Source organism: Terrapene carolina, unplaced genomic scaffold (assembly GCF_002925995.2).
Source record: "Terrapene carolina triunguis isolate 2854851 unplaced genomic scaffold, T_m_triunguis-2.0 Scaffold21, whole genome shotgun sequence".
Lineage (NCBI taxonomy): Eukaryota > Metazoa > Chordata > Testudines > Emydidae > Terrapene > Terrapene triunguis.
Window position 1 is genome coordinate 5691281 of NW_020664372.1, and position 15813 is coordinate 5707093.

The 15813-nt window shown below is 45.9% G+C and overlaps 1 protein-coding gene across 1 annotated transcript in view; it reads right to left on the reverse strand.

The window, feature by feature from the left end:
• The window catches only part of MYCBP2 (MYC binding protein 2), a 407094-nt gene extending 391556 nt beyond the window's left edge, over positions 1–15538 (reverse strand). Inside the window, exon 1 of the mRNA XM_026662219.1 lies at positions 15077–15538. Within this exon, the coding sequence (XP_026518004.1) occupies positions 15077–15354 (278 nt within the window). The 5' untranslated portion in view covers positions 15355–15538. The remainder of the gene's footprint in view (positions 1–15076) is intronic.
• Between the last annotated feature and the right edge of the window lie 275 nt (positions 15539–15813).

The window sequence follows — 15813 nt, forward strand, 5'->3', positions numbered from 1 at the left end:
AAGCAATGGCTGTTGAAAATAGCAATTCCAGTCCTAATAACCACTGGGAAGCATTTCTTGCTCAATTTATTCTACTTTTTCTACAGCAAGTTACAGTGGATCAGTATATTTGATTTGGGGGAAATGAAGTAACAGCTGCCCAAATTGAGCTTGAGCACTCCTGAATTTTGAGGGTGTTCAAATCTGGAAGGCAGGTGCTAGATTCCCTTTCTGAATATTAGCTAGATCTGGAAAGGAAAAGTCAATTTTTGCTTCCATGGCTCAGAAGTGGAAATCCTTCTAAGTGCCTGGTACTGTATCTAAAGCTGCCCAGGTCCAGAGCCTCCCCACCCTTACTTTTCATTTTAAATTCTAGTGGGATCCACATACCTCCCTTGCTAACTGGGCCTGAGCTGGTGCAGCAGGGGGTGTGGGCAGGAGAGAGCCCAGGGCTGGGGTGGCAGGAGGTGCGGGTGGGGGGGAGAGCCCAGGGCTGGGGCAGCAGGGGAGTGCGGGTGGGGGAGCTGCGGTTTCAGTTCCATGCTCCTTCCCCCACCCTTTCCTGTTGCTAGTGGCCAGGGGAATGCTTGGAAATGTAGTTCTTTCTCTGCTCCAGGGCTGGCTCTATAGGCAGGGAGCTAACCAAGGAACTACAGCTCCCAGGGCCCCCTGTGGTTCTCAACTCCCATGCTGGATTCTTGCCCCCCTTGCAAATCTGCCGCCCCAAGCAACTGCTTGCTTTGCTGGTGCCTAGAGCAGGCCCTGTCCACAGGATCTTGAATGCATATGGCTAGGGTTACCATATTTGGAGCCTCCTAAAGGAGGACACTCCACGGGGCCCCGGCCCCGCCCACGCCCCAACTCCGCCCCTTCCCCAAAGTCCCCGCCCCAACTCTGCCCCCTCCCCTGCTTCCCGCGAACATTTGATTCGCGGGAAGCAGGAAGCAGGTAAGCTGGGGGGGGGGGGGAGGAGGCGGCCCCGGCCCCCGGCCCAGCGCACCCCCCAGCGGCCCAGCACTGCCGGCCCCCCGGCGCACCCCCCGGCCCCCGGCGGCCCAGGCCCAGCACTGCCGGCCCCGGCCCGGCGCACCCCCCGGCCACCCAGCACTGCTGGCCCCGGCCCCCGGCCCGGCGCGCCCCCAGCCGCCCAGCACCGCCGGCCCCCGGCGGACCCCTTATATGCTGGAAGTCTCATATAGCTAGTAATAAGTCATTAAGTTTCTATAAATTATACATGATAATTTTCTAAACACAAATAGGTGTTACATCCAACACAAATTAACTATTTAGGACCTCATTATGATGGATAAAGATGAATTAAATCACTGGACTGGAAACTGCTGGTTGCTGAGAAACCGGTGACCATGACCCGTACACATTCAATATGGGCAAACAGAACAGTCCCAACCAGTTATTTACACTTGGTGTTTCAAAAGAGCTAATTTCCCAGACCTAAGGAAAAGTTTATATACAAACAGCTGAATGAGAATTTGGAGTTCTTTAAGAACTGCCACGATTCCACAATCAAGGAAAGAGGACAACTTTGTCTAAAAGTTCCTCCTGGTTCAGTGGCAAATTGAAGGAAGCAATTAGGAATAAAAAGGAACATAGCAAAAAGAAAAAAAGGCAAAATATACAGTAATAAATATAATTAGAATTATGAACTGTAGAAAACATAAGGAAAGCTGAACACATCAGGGGAAACATCAGATAGGGCTAAGAAAAAGAAGTAGGCGAACTTAAGTATATTAGGAATGAAAGAAAACCTAACAATGGTACAGGCCCATTAACAGATGAACATGACAAAACTGTTAATAAAGAAAAGGCAGAAATGTTCAATAAATATTTCTGTTCTGTATTTGGAAAGATGCTGGATGATGTAATTTGTATGGCATGAAGATGATGTAATTTCCAGTACATTAGTAACAAAGGAACACATTACATCTATTAGGGATAAATGCTTTTTAAAAATCAGCAGGCTCAGACAACTTGCACCCCAGAGTTCTAAGGAGTTGGCTGAGGAGATCTCTGGACAGTTGGTGATAATAAAAAAAAAAAAAAAAAATCTTGAAATACCAGGGAAATTCCAGAAGCAGGGTGACCTGGGTAACTATAAACTCATTAACCTGACATCAATGCTAGGCAAAATAATGTAAAGTCTGCTGCAGGGCTTAATTAGTAGAGAACAGGAATAAAATTAATGCCAGACAACATGGTTTTATGAAAATAGGTCTTGTCAAATATATCTGTTTACATTATTTGAAGAGATTATAAGTTTGGTATGATTACAAAATTATAACGGTAACTGCGCACATGTAATACACAAACTTTTGTAAAGAGTTTGACTTAGTATCACATGACATTCTAATTTTTAAAAAGATCACATTAAATGGATTAAGAACCAGCAAATTAACAGATCTCAAAAAGTAGTGGTCAGAGGGGATGTTTCTAATGGTGTTCCTCAGGGCTCAGCACTAGGCCTGATGCTATTCAAAATTTTCATCAATGATCTGGAAGCCAATATAAAAATCACTGTTGATAAAATTTGCAGATGACACAAGATTAGCACAATGCTAAATAATGAAGACAGGACAGTCATACAGAGCTATCTGGATTGCTTGATAAGACAGGCCCATTCAAATAAAATGCATTTAAATACAGCCAAATGCAAAGATATAAATATAGGAAAAAGGATCGGAAGCCACACTTACAGAATGGGGGACTTTATCCTGGAAAGCAGCGATTCTAAAAGAATTCAGAGCTCATAGAAGACCAGCAACATAACACCCACCCAGTACAAGGCTGCAACAAATGGGCTAATATGATCCTTAGTGGTGTAAACAGGGGAGTAGCAATTAGGAGTAAAGGTCTGTACGTGTCATCAGTGAAAATGACAAAGGAACACTGCATCCAGTTCTGGTGTCCATATGGAGAACGAGCAGAAAGCAGCCACAAATATGAGTCAAGGACTCATGAAAATGCCTTACAGTGAACGATTTAAAGAGCCTAATCTGTTTAGTTTATTGAAAAGAAAATCAAGAGGTGAATTCACTAGTGTGTAAGTACCTTTGTGGGAGAAAATACCAGAAACTAAAAGGTTGTTTAATCTAGCAGAGAACCAACCACAGGAAGCTGAAGCCAGACAAATTAACAAGTTAGGCACACACTTTTAAAAGTGAGAGTGATTAACCACTGGAACAAACTATCAAGGGAAATGGAGGCTTCTCCATCTTTTGATGTCTTCAAATCAAGGCTGGATGCCTTTCCTGAAGATAGGTTTTAGCCAAACAAATTATGCTACAGTCAAATATAAGTTAGTGGACTCAATACAGAGATAGCTAGGTGAGATTTAATGGCCTGTGAGATACCAGCAGATAAGTCTAGACCAGACTTCTCAAACTGTGGTCCGTGGACGAGATCCATTCAGGTAGTCCGTGGATAGTTCCCTCTAAAGTGCACACCTGGGTGGCCACACACAAGAGAATGAAGGGCCACCCACCTAATTAGTGGAGCAGGCACGGCTCCACTAATTAGGTGTCTGGACCCTGGAGAATACGCACATGTAAGGTGAGGTGGTGGCCTTGGGGGGGGAAGTGGTGGCAGGTAGGAGGGGGAAGTGGGGTGAGAAGCAGGGGTGGGAGGAATTTGGGATATGCAGGGCTGCAGCAGGCAAAGAAAGAGGCGACTTTCCCCAGCTCCAGGGTTGCGGCTGCCAGGAAGATTCGGCCCTCCTTCCCAGCCTCAGCTCGGGGACTGCCGCAGCAGGGGAGAGAGGACACATCCATCGCATTAGGAAGGTAAGACTACTGATATTTAAATATGAGTTGTGTGTTTTATTTGTAGGACAAAAAAAAAAATGATAATTATTAAGGTTTTTTTATATAGCGCTTTTATCCAAAGCGCTTTACAATAGTTAGCTAACGGTACAAACAACATTTGGAAAGATCATTAAGTGGTCCCCAAGACCCTCAGCAATTTTCAAGCGATCCATGAAAAAAAATAAGTGAGAACCAGTGGAGTAGACCATCTAATGATCCCTTCTGGCCTTAAATTCTATGAATTGTGAAGACCTGAAAAATTGGTTCTAAGATGTGATCGCTAAGTGTGTGGTTCTCATTTTTTGGTGCTCACCTTAACACTCACAGGTGGCCTGACTCAAAAGTGCTAAGCTCTCAACTTCAACAGAAGTCAAGTAGATCAGCAGGTACTCGCTGTACCTGATTTTTCAGAGGTATTGTCTCAAAATAAGCACCCAATCACTAAGATAAAAATCAGAGGATTCTTTTGCACATTTTGGACAATCTATAAATGGAAAACTACTACTTCCTATTTCAAAGTTGCTGTGATATAAATTCATTAAATACTCCGAGGTACTAAGATAGTATCGTTAATAAGTGCAATGGAAAAGCCCCTAAGAGTTTAAAAAAATCTTATTCTGTGCATATTTGGATGGAGTGCAGGTAATAAACCATGGTCCTAAAAACTGAATGACGAAAATGAAGAGAAATATTGAACAGTTGTCTCATTCAATAAGTACCAAACATCCAGTGTTACAAAGAAGGCAGGGTCCTATGGAAAAAAGAGTAAGCGATCATGTTACTAAAGATTGCATCATAACTCCGTATGTACATGGAGGTAGAACTGAAGTTCCATGGGCAAAATTAATTCTGGCATTTCCTAACTTTTGAAAAAACTAACATTAAAAGAATGTATTTTTTTGTATACCATGTCTATAGGACCACAGATGTACATAACACTATGAAAACAGATTAAGACTGGATTCTCTGTACTAAGATTATGATGTCAACTAAAATGGGGACAGAAGGAGATGAAAACACGGGGAGAGAGCGGAAGAGAAAGGAGAGAACTATGGGGTAAGACAGCAACTTGGAAGACACATGTATAGCGCCTCCAAAGTTTTCTGATATATTTTTTAATGAAACTCTAATGAAGAAGGGAGGGGTTTAAGAAGGAATTAAAGGAAGGAAGTATGGCAGATGGAATTAAGTGGAGCATTCCCGGGATAGAAGACATAAAAATAAGGTATTTTTCATACCTAGATATCAAAAGTATTCCTCAGATAACATAGTTCTGAAAAACAGAAAAATTGATTCAAGAGCTTTTATACCACTGATTTGAGATTATAGGTAAAAATACTCTACCCAGCTCACAAAAGACTTGCCTCCATTTCAGATTCTGCCTATACCAACCAACCACATGGAGATGAGAAGCCAGAGATTCTCCAACAAAATCACCCGCATAGTGAAGGTGCAGAGCATCATGCAGAAGAACCTTGAACTACAAATGCTCACCCTAAAAGAAAAAAAGAATCTGATGGGACAAGAGAACTGGACAAGTAGGCATTCTATGGGTTACTAGTACATAAAGTATTCAGAGTCTGACCACCTGAATCATGAAATACAAAGTCCTCTTCTGGGCTGATGTTATATGGGTAGACACCAGGGCAAAACCTTAAGTGTGATCCCTTATTAGAAGAGATGATTATTTTATAACTGTCTTGGCCCCATCTCTTATCAAGTCTTGATATATTTCCTCTATTCTTAATTATGAAAAGAAAAATGAAATCCCCTTGTGGGAGTCTGCAGGAGCTGGTCTTAACCATCACATTCCATTAGTTACAAAATTAATATCTCCCTAAGTCTAACTGGACTAGGAAAATAGATCAATTTTCATTGCAGGTTACTTGACAAAAGATGACAGTCGAGCTCAGTAGGACTGACATCACTAGAATTTCAGATGATATTACCACAAACACAATACCTCAAGACTACAGAGGTCTGCAGGACATGGTTTCCCAAAAAGGGCAGGGTCATTTACAGTGCTTTTGAAAAACAATGCAAGTGCAATTGAAGATTTTAAACGCACATTAGAAGGCATACATGTTTCAGATTTTTTCCCCCGTAGCTAAATAAATCTGTTTTTAATCAAATGGACAAATTAGTTAATGTTAACCAAGACATTTCTTAAATTGTCATACTCTTGCTTTTCACAGCTTTTTGGTAACTGAAAAGCACATACAGCAGGCACTATAAATGCATTTTTTTGTGTAAGAGAATGATAGAAGGGGTGTTGAGCTTCTCATAGCATCTATACATAAAATTGTAAGCTGTTTAAATGTCGCTATTAGAGCATGCAGAAATTAATATTACAAGTCTTCAAAAAGCAAAAAAATAATTTGAAACTGATTACTGTAACTCCCAACCACACTGCAAGGCAGGAAGAAGGGAGACAATCCACTAAAAGAATGTGAAAATGGCTGGATAGCAAAAAGCAGTGTATCCCGCAAACAGCTACACTGAGGCTTTCCACCTCTTCGTACATTTAAGCTTGTCTTCTTTATTTCCCCTCCATACAGAAATTTTTTTAAAAGAAAGATGTTGATACAAAAAAGTAACTCTTATTTAAAAGATTAGATAACAATCAGAGTTTAGGGCCAAAAGGGACAACCAGATCATCTAGTGTGACCTCCTGCATATAACAGGCCACCAGCACCCCACAGCACTCATACATTGACCCAATCATCAGTATCTTCTAATGAAAACAAGCGTGCAATATTAAGGAAAAAACTGATGTATCACAATGTGCTGCTCACAATACTTATCACTCTTCAGAACAAGATATTACATTCGACAATCTTTTCGATTTGTATTATAATTTACAACACACATTGGGAGGGGAAAAAATCCATTTTAATACTTAAAAAATACATTGTTGACAAAACATACTTCCTCAAAGCAGGTACAGAAAAAGAAAAAAAAAAAAAAAAAGACCGCTGCACAAACTTCCCTATCCTGCCTCACTTGCATGTCTCAGCAGTAACTACAGAGAACCACCGTGAAAAATGAGAAAGCAGTTTGCTCTCTCTGTCCACTCCTTTACCTCACAGACAGCAAACAAAGGCAAAATGTCACCACTTAGCAACATGAACAGGTAACTATGAGGGCTTGTCCTGAAACCACAGACTCATTTTAAAATTGTCACGAAACAGCTGTCAAAGTGAAACTACTTTTGGTCACTTCCAAAATAAACTAGATTTGAACTAGAGTTTAAACACAAATGGCTTTACATATCCCTTTATTATTAATCTAACCCAGCAGTTCTCAAATTACGGGTTGGGACCCCCAGTGGGTCACAACCCTATTTTAATGGGGTTGCCAGGGCTGGCGTTAGACTTGCTTTGGGCCAAAGCCCGAGCCCAGTCCCACCACCCAGGGCTGAAGTCCAAGCCTGAGGCTTCAGCCCTAGGCGGCAGGGCTCAGGTTTTGGCTTCAGCCCTGGGTGGCGGGGCTCAGGTTACAGGCCCCTCACCCAGGGCTGAAGACAGGGCAGTGGGGCTCGGGCTTTGGCCATCCCTCCTGGGGTCACAGTTATTTTTGTTGTCAGAAGAGGGTCATGGTGCAATGAAGTTTGAGAACCGCCGAAAATCCCTACACAATGCAGTTTCAACAAATCAGCTAATCCCCTCCAAAATAAATGCTTCCTGTCTAAAATTTAAAATATTTTAAAGAAAGTGTTAGGAATCAAGACCACAAAAGCAGACAAAAATGCCCTTTGGCATTTCTAGATTTCTAGTCAGGATTGTTCCACCTCTTCATTTGCCAAAACTATCTTCTTCTAATTTCCAAAGCCCCACGTATAACCTCTATTTTCCCACTGTCAACCCAACACTTCAAGTCATATCATTTTTAAAATTACTCAATACCTCATTTCATTTTGAATCACTCATTGCACAGTTTATCACTTTAAACTGCTTTGACTTCAGAAGTAGTTATTCAAATTATGATTTTCTACATCTCTTTCCCTCAAAGCCCCTTTCCAACATTTACTAAATTTTACAATGAATCAGTTTACTTGATTCCTCCACTACTTCAGTCATTAATGTACTTTTAAATAACACGGTGTATCAACTTTTAAACTCTTACGCCTTGTCAAAATTTCTACCACCCACCTTTAAAAAGTACACATCCTCTTGTAGTACACCTTGTGTACTAGTGTAAGACAAGAAACAGGCCTAAAAAAATTAATGCATTCAGCTACTGAAGAGGATTAACTAACATCACAATAAATTGAAAAGATTAAAACATGGTGTATAAAAGTTACAATTAAAAAGAGTCTGCTAGTATATCACTGATTCTCAAATATTCAGAAGTTACATAACTTGTTGAAAGCCTCATCTCTCTCACCAGAAGTTGGTCCAATAAGACATATCATCTCACCCACCTTGTGTCTCTAATATCCTGGGATCAACACGGCTACAACAACACTGAATTCAACAACTTTTGTCAGTTTTCCAATAAAATACAATTATCAATGTATAACGTAATGTAAATTAGTCTAATAGTGTTAAGCCAGAAAAATAAACTCTGAACAGGCTAGCCTAGGGGTCGGCAACCTCTGGCACGCGGCTCGCCAAGGTAAGCACCCTGGTGGGCCGGGCCAGTTTGTTTACCTGCCGCATCCGCAGGTCTGGCCGATCGCAGCTCCCACTGGCCGCAGTTCGCCGCTCCAGGCCAATGGGGGCGGCGGGAAGCGGCGTGGGCCGAGGGATGTGCTGGCCGCAGCTTCCCACCGCCCCCATTGGCCTGGAGTGGCGAACCACAGTCAGTGGGAGCCGCGATCGGCCAAACCTGCAGACACGGCAGGTAAACAAACCGGCCCGCCAGCGTGCTTACTCTGGTGAGCCACGTGCCAGTGGTTGCCGACCCCTGGGATCGCATATCTTATTTTACAAAAGGAATGGAAAATGTGGTCATACAATGCATGTACTTTTCACAAGAAACACCCGTGTCTAAGTATGTTATTATTATTGTTGTATAATCTATAATTCAGTCCATTATTTCTGGCTAAATATGACTCATGTATTTTCAAGCTGCATTATAGCATTGTAAGCAGTTCTGAACCAATGAAACTAAAAAACTTCTGAATCTCAAGGTAAAAAGCAGCCTGATGTTTTAAAAAATGACAGGTGATGTTTGGCTTTTAGTGTGAAAAACAAGCAGAAGTTTTCAAAGTCTGAAGGTAGTAAGCATCTTTGTAGACATTCTTCATCAAACTGCGCAGAAGAGGGGGAGAGGGACAAAAAAAAAAACTTGTAATAGCTGACAACTTGCTACAGGGAATGTGCAGATATACATTAAGAGGGTTGGATGTGCTGGTCTAACAGTATCCTTTGGCAACCAACCCAAAGAACTGATACTCAAAACCAAGAAATCAGCTTCTTTTCATTAAGCAGTGTAATATCGAGGTACAAACATAAGGAGCGGGAAAGTCCTAAATTGAGGGAAAGACAGCTATAGATTAATGTTAAATTAATATATTTTATAGCTAAGGCTGCGAGACTGTCACAGAAGTCACGGATTCTGTGACTTTCCATGACTTCTGCAGCGGTTGGTGCTGGCTCAGGGGCTGCCCGAGACAGGCAGCCCCTGGGCCAGCAACAGCGGTTTGGGTGTGTGGAAGGGGGCTCAGGACTAGGGGCAGGGAGTTGGAGGGTACATGGGGACACTTACCTTAGGGTGGGGGACTCCCAGACTCCAACTGGCATAGCCCCCCTGCAGCTCCTACGCAGCGGAGGGGTCAGTCGATGCTTCATGCTGCCCCACCCCCGCAGGCCTCACCCCTGCAGCTCCCATTGGCTGCGGTTCCTGGCCAATGGGAGCTGCGGCAGCTGTCACTTGTGGCAGGAACAGCAGAGCCCCTGCCCTGGCCCCTGCCTCCGCCACCTCTAGGAGCTGCAGGGATGCGGACCCAGGTAGGAAGCCCCTGCCAGGCCCGCCAAACCCTTCCCACCCCCCAGCACCAGCAGAGGTCCCAGGCCACGCACCGCAGGCCTTCCCTCCCCCGCATCAATAGGGGTTCCGGGGCCGTGCACCACGCCACCACTTGGCCCCACCTCCTCCAGCCACAGCAGGGGTCCCAGGCCGCATGCCGCACCGCTGCCCAGCCCCTCCTCCACCAGCACCAGCGGGATCTCAGGTCTGCGTGCCACCACCTGGCTCCCCCTCCGCCAGCACCAGCAGGGGGCAGGCCAAGGCCCCCCCCCCCCCCCCCCCGCAGGGTCCTGGGCACCCCCACCCCCAGCGGGGTCCTTAGACTGCCCCCCCAGAGCACCCATGGCCCCCCGCCCAAGTCTTAGTCACGACAAATATTTTTAGTAAAAGTCATGGACAGGTCATGGGCCTGTGAATTTTTGTTTACGGTCCGTGACCTGTCCATGACTTTACTAAAAATACCTGTAACTAAAACGTAGCCTTATTTATAGCAAATGAGTCAAAACTTAACTGAGCTTTTAAAAAACTAGATTCACTTTTCAATAATATGTCTAGATCATGGGTTCTCAAACTGTGGGTCGGGACCCCAAAGTGGGTCGCGACCCTGTTTTAATGGGATCGCCAGGGCTGGCTTAGACTTGCTGAGGCCCAGGGCCAAAGCCCAAGCCCCACCACCTGGGACTGAAGCCCAAGCCCTGGACAGTGGGGCTCAGGTTACAGGCCCTCTGCCTGGGGCTGAAGCCTTTTGGCTTCGACTCCCCCCCTCCCCGCCAGGAGCAGTTGGGCTTGGGCTTTGCTCCCCCACACTCCCTTCCTGGGTCAGTAGGGCTCGGATGGGCTCAGGCTTCAGTCCCCCCTCCTGGGGTCATGTAGTAATTTCTGTTGTCAGAAGGGGGTTGCAGTGCAATGAAGTTTGAGAACCCCGGTCTAGAGTACTAGGGAAGGTTTCAAACCACAACAGCACTGTTTTTATGTTTCCTAATATTGTAGTAATCATAAAAATAGAGTTTAAACTTAGATTTACCAAAGTTCATTTGTCTTTTTAACTAATCTTAGTTTAATCCACTATCAAGAAGTTTGACATTAGTCATAGCGCTATGTCAAATTCTTTTTAAAGAATTTGTCTAATGATTCCTGATAATGGTGTAACATTATTGTTAAAATACAGATAGTAACTAACCCTACATAAGAAATACGAAACATCTTTACCTCTGCTTCAATACCTATTACTGAATCTTTTCAGCATGTGATACATCACTCACTACAGCTAGTACAAATAATCTGAGTATACATTCATAAATTCTGTATATGATTCTTGAATAATCTATATTTAACTTTGCATTGGCAGTGCTTGGTCAATCTAATATTGCTTTGATTTCTAATTTTTCAAAACAAAGTAAAAAGCAAGCTTTTATCATAAATCTGACTATAACAGAGGCATTACTTACAGCTTCATTGTTACAACTGAGTTTAACTGTGCACTTAAAAAAAGATTCAGTATCTCCAATTTGCAAGAAAATTAGTGTATCGTGCCCCAAATTACAGTATTCTCTGAATACAGAATGAAATTTCTGAGAAGTTACAAATCAACTCCTAAATTTGGTCATAATTTAAACTATTTGATTTTAATAATGGAACAGCAGGCTTCAGTTAAAAATTCACATATAGTCTAAGTTAGCTTAATTACAACCTAATGCAGTCAAAGTTATTAACTACTGCATCTAGTTAAGACTAGAGTTGGATGAAAAATGAATACTTTTTAGCAAATATTTTAGAGAAAAATTTTACCCTGTTTTTAAATCAAAAACATTCAAAACTCAATTTTTCAGCCAGCTCTACTTATAACTACAGGCAGCGTGAGGTTAATAACTTAGAACACACTTAACTATTCTGACAGTGGTAACTCAGACTATCACCACTTTTCTTCTACAGAGAAATTGCATGCCACAATTATTTTGGTTGTAATGAGTTAGTGGTGAGAGAAAGACTGGGTTTTTTGGGTCAAGAGTTCTGATGGGGAGATTGCTTAGCTGTTGTCACTGCACTGGAAACAACTGTGCCTGCTCTTAAAAAGTTCCATGGATGACACTAGCAAATAAGGGCTAAATTCAGCAGTACAGTACTCTGTAGTTGCTTACAGTGCTCCAATGACAAAGCAGCTGTAAATCTTATTGACCTGACTAATATATTCTGGCTTCTTTGTGCTGCTCCAAAGTGATTCAAAGCAGTCAAAACATACCAGTGAATCTGGCCTTAATTTACAATTTAAAAATAGTTTAAGATTGATACAATACACATTTTTAACTCGGAGAAACCACAAGCTATCATCTTTAAATTTGTTTCTTCTTTAAGGTTCATGCAAGACATTTTTAATTTTAAAACAATAAAACTATGTTAAACCAGAGTTCAAAGAGAGGACATATCTGGAATTTAAGAGTAAAAGTCATGGCAATCACTGTAATAATTCCAAAACCAACCATTATAAATCTGAATTCAGAATTAATGTTAAGCTTAAAGGAAATCGAAATGTGTTAAGGTGTGGAAACAGAGTTGAGACACCCGAAAAACTTTAATTCTACTCTCTCACGACACCTTGCATTAACCATATAATTAAGGCTGAACCTGAATTTCCTATGAATGTTTGTAGTCCCCGAACAGGTTAAACTGATTTTTAAGGCTCATGATGAGAAGAAAATATGAGAACAGAGAAACATGGAATCACAGAATTAAAGGCATAACAAGAGCAGCAAGATTTTCACAGGTGCAGTCTGAAATATGACAGTTTCTTGGTTATACAGATGGGACAGAATGAGGTAGTGCACAAAAACACACACTAAAGGTCAGGGCCCAGAGACGCCTACTGGCCAACAGATAAATCAGAAGGTTGCATTATTCTTGTAGTTTGCAAAATTACTTCTCTCATAGACACACTGGCTACAATTAATTATTGGATCCCCTGTGCTTTCGAAAGGTGGACATAATTTGAGTAAGTAAAGTCAAACTGTAAAAACACACTTAATTTTAATGTTTCACCAGCATTTACTAGTCAAGGAGTTGATTCACAGAGCTAATATTTCTCTTGTGACTGGCTCTGCTCACCCTATGTCACAACTTAATTCAACTCGAGAATGTGAATAAATACAGCACCCTTCCACCTCCTGTGCTTAGGAGGGTCTCCAAATGGAGACAGGTGAACATGTCACTGAAATCCTCAGCAATCTCCGAGGGTAAGAGTGAAAGATGAGCGCAGACCCTGCTCACCGGGAAGGTGAAACCAAAGGGATTCATCGCAACAACATTCTCCCTTGTTGTGCACGAAGAAGCAGCCACCAGCAGGTCCCCCACTGTGACCCAGCCTGGGAAGAGGTGAGCACCCTACTCACTCCTGCCCCTTAGGTCATTTTCACGTGGCAAACCCAACACCCAGCTCCCCAGGAACTCACTGCTGACTCTGAGCACAGACTCCACAGCTGTCACAGAAGCAGCAGGGCCTAAGCTGTCAGTGTACACATTAACGCCTATCCCCTTCAGAGCTGAATGGGAGAATCAGGCACTGCAGCCTCCCTGTGCAAGTTGCAACATTCGCACATCCCTAAACTGCAGCCCATGGCAAGAAACAGCCACGTGCACAGTCAAGGCTGCCCTAATCCCAAATGGGGCTGTAAGTATTTTGGCTGGGGTGAGCCCCATTCTGCCCCACCCCCGGTTCTGGGCAATACCCCACTGCATACTGTCTCAGCAGCATCTCAGCAGCTGCTGCCACCATGCACTGACTCCCACTCCCAGCAGTGGGAGAATGGAGGGTTAGAACCCAGCTTGCACCAGCCACCGTTTCCCCCCAACAGCCCCACAGGGTTCTGCCTAACCGACCCTGGAGCCCACATGGGACCCACATCTGGCCTCCCCTCTCCCCACCACTGCTGCAGATTGCCCCACGCAACCTCACACAGCTACTGCTAGGCAGGATGGAGTATGTAGTGTGCCTGTACCCCCATCCCATCTCTCTAGCACATCACATGCTCCAGGTGCTGCTGCTGGGAAAGAAGGCCATCTGGTGTGATAGCCCCCACCCTTAATCCTGCATCCTCTCCACCTGTCCCCACCCAGCGCATTACAGACCATGGGGGAGAGCACCTATCTAGGATGAAGAGAACAGGTTGGAGGATGAGCCTCAAAGTGGGGACAGGGGCTTGGGGGAGAGGGAGAGCATGATACCCGGTGTAAAGACAGAGTTCTTGGCCCAGGGTTGCGGAGGAAGCAGGCTTAGGTGCATAGGTCCCCAAAGAGGCGCCATCTTGCCTTAAGTCAAAATACCTGGGCACGGAAACTGCCCTGGGAAGAGAACAGTGACTGGGGAATGGGCACAGTACATGCCTGTCCATGGCAGACTAAAACTTAGATGGAGGGCCTCACACCTGCCCAGGAGCCGAAGGTACCAGCTGTTTTAGCTGTCTGGGGGTTAGAGAGTAGGTGCAACACATGCCAAGGTGGATCCGGTTGAGGAGAGTACCTTACCTGCCGCAGAGAACTGGGTAGAGCAGGATGCACATTAAGCACCCAGTGAGCTGGCTGGCAAGGATTACATGTGCTAGCTGGGTAGCAGAGGCAGGGTAGATAAAGGGGGTAGCAGCTCAGAGACACAGGTATGGGCAGAAGAAATGGGCACCTTACCTAACTGGGAGGTCCAAGTGGTGGTACATTAGCTGAGTGCATTGCCTTGGGGTGAGGGTGTAATATCCACATGGATGATCTCAGCTGCAGGGTGAGTGCATTACCCACCCAGGTGGGGAAACAGCAAATTAGACATACTACCTATCAGAATCACCCTGCCACAAGTAGTCACTAGGCCGGGTGATTTGTTTGGGGGACTCCAGCAAGGGAGGAATAAGGGAGTGAGCTCTGTTACCAGGTACCCCCCTTGGAGGAATGGTATTTGCACAGAGGCTCTAGTGAGGGAGGTATTACGTACCTCAGACCCTCGGGATTTTGGGGTTACTACCTCGCTAGCTGGCTCGTTATCTAACTCTGGGTCCTTGGGGGCCAGGCGCTACCTGCCCGTTGACTCCGGGTGGGCCCATGGCGAGTGGGTGCGTTACCTGCCCAGGTGGGAGGCCGGGGGTTCCCTCTGCGGACACCCTAGGTAGCAATGGGGGTACGTTACCACCCTGAATGGTCGCATTAGTCCTCTATCATAGGACCGCCCTGGCAGCTAAGGAGAAGAGTGCATGACATGCCAGGTAGCTGCCTACTGGCTGGGGGGAGGGCGTCCCGCTTGGCCCGGGAGCGGGAGGCCTGGGGTGCGTTACCTGCTCGTGTGGCTCCCCGGATCCCTGTCGCTCAGCGCCGCCGTGTAAATCTTCCGGTATGTGTCTGCCAGGGCCCGGCCCGAGAGCAGCAGCTGGTAGCGGTCCCTGCAGCCCGGAGGTGGCGGCCCCGCCGCCCCTGGCAGCGCCCCGAGCCCCATGGCTGAGCCCTCCTCGGACCCCACGGCCCCCGCCGGGCAGGACCCGCGGGAAGAGGAGAAGAAGAAGCCGCCCTCGGCCCCAGTCTCGGTGGCGGCGGCTCCTGCGGCGGCCGCGCACATCCCTCTCCCCGCCCCCTGGCGGCTGAGCTGCCTCCCCGGCGAGACACGGACACAGGCGGCTCTCGCTGCCTTCAACGCCGGGGCCCGGCCATGGGGAGGCCGCAAACGCCAACACCGGCCCCGGCGCTGCTCATCCAATCGGGCCGGGGCAGGGGGCGCAGTGACACCTCTTCCCCCAGCGGCCCCGCGCTGCCCTGCCGCCGCCTCCTCCGGCTGGAGACCCGCCCGCAGCGCCCGCGCAGCCCCCTGCTGCCGGCGGAGGCCGGTCCCGGAAGGGCCGCGCTGGGGACCGGAGCGCGCTTGTGTATCCGCTGGGGTCCCGGGGGCCCCGCGCCGCTCGCTCGCTCCCGACTCCCGCTGCAGGGGGCGAGGCCGGCGCTGCTTCCCCTCGCGGAGTTTCTCTCACAGCCGCCGCCGCCCTCCGCGCAGCCACCTCGGCCCCACCCCCTCCGGGTGTCA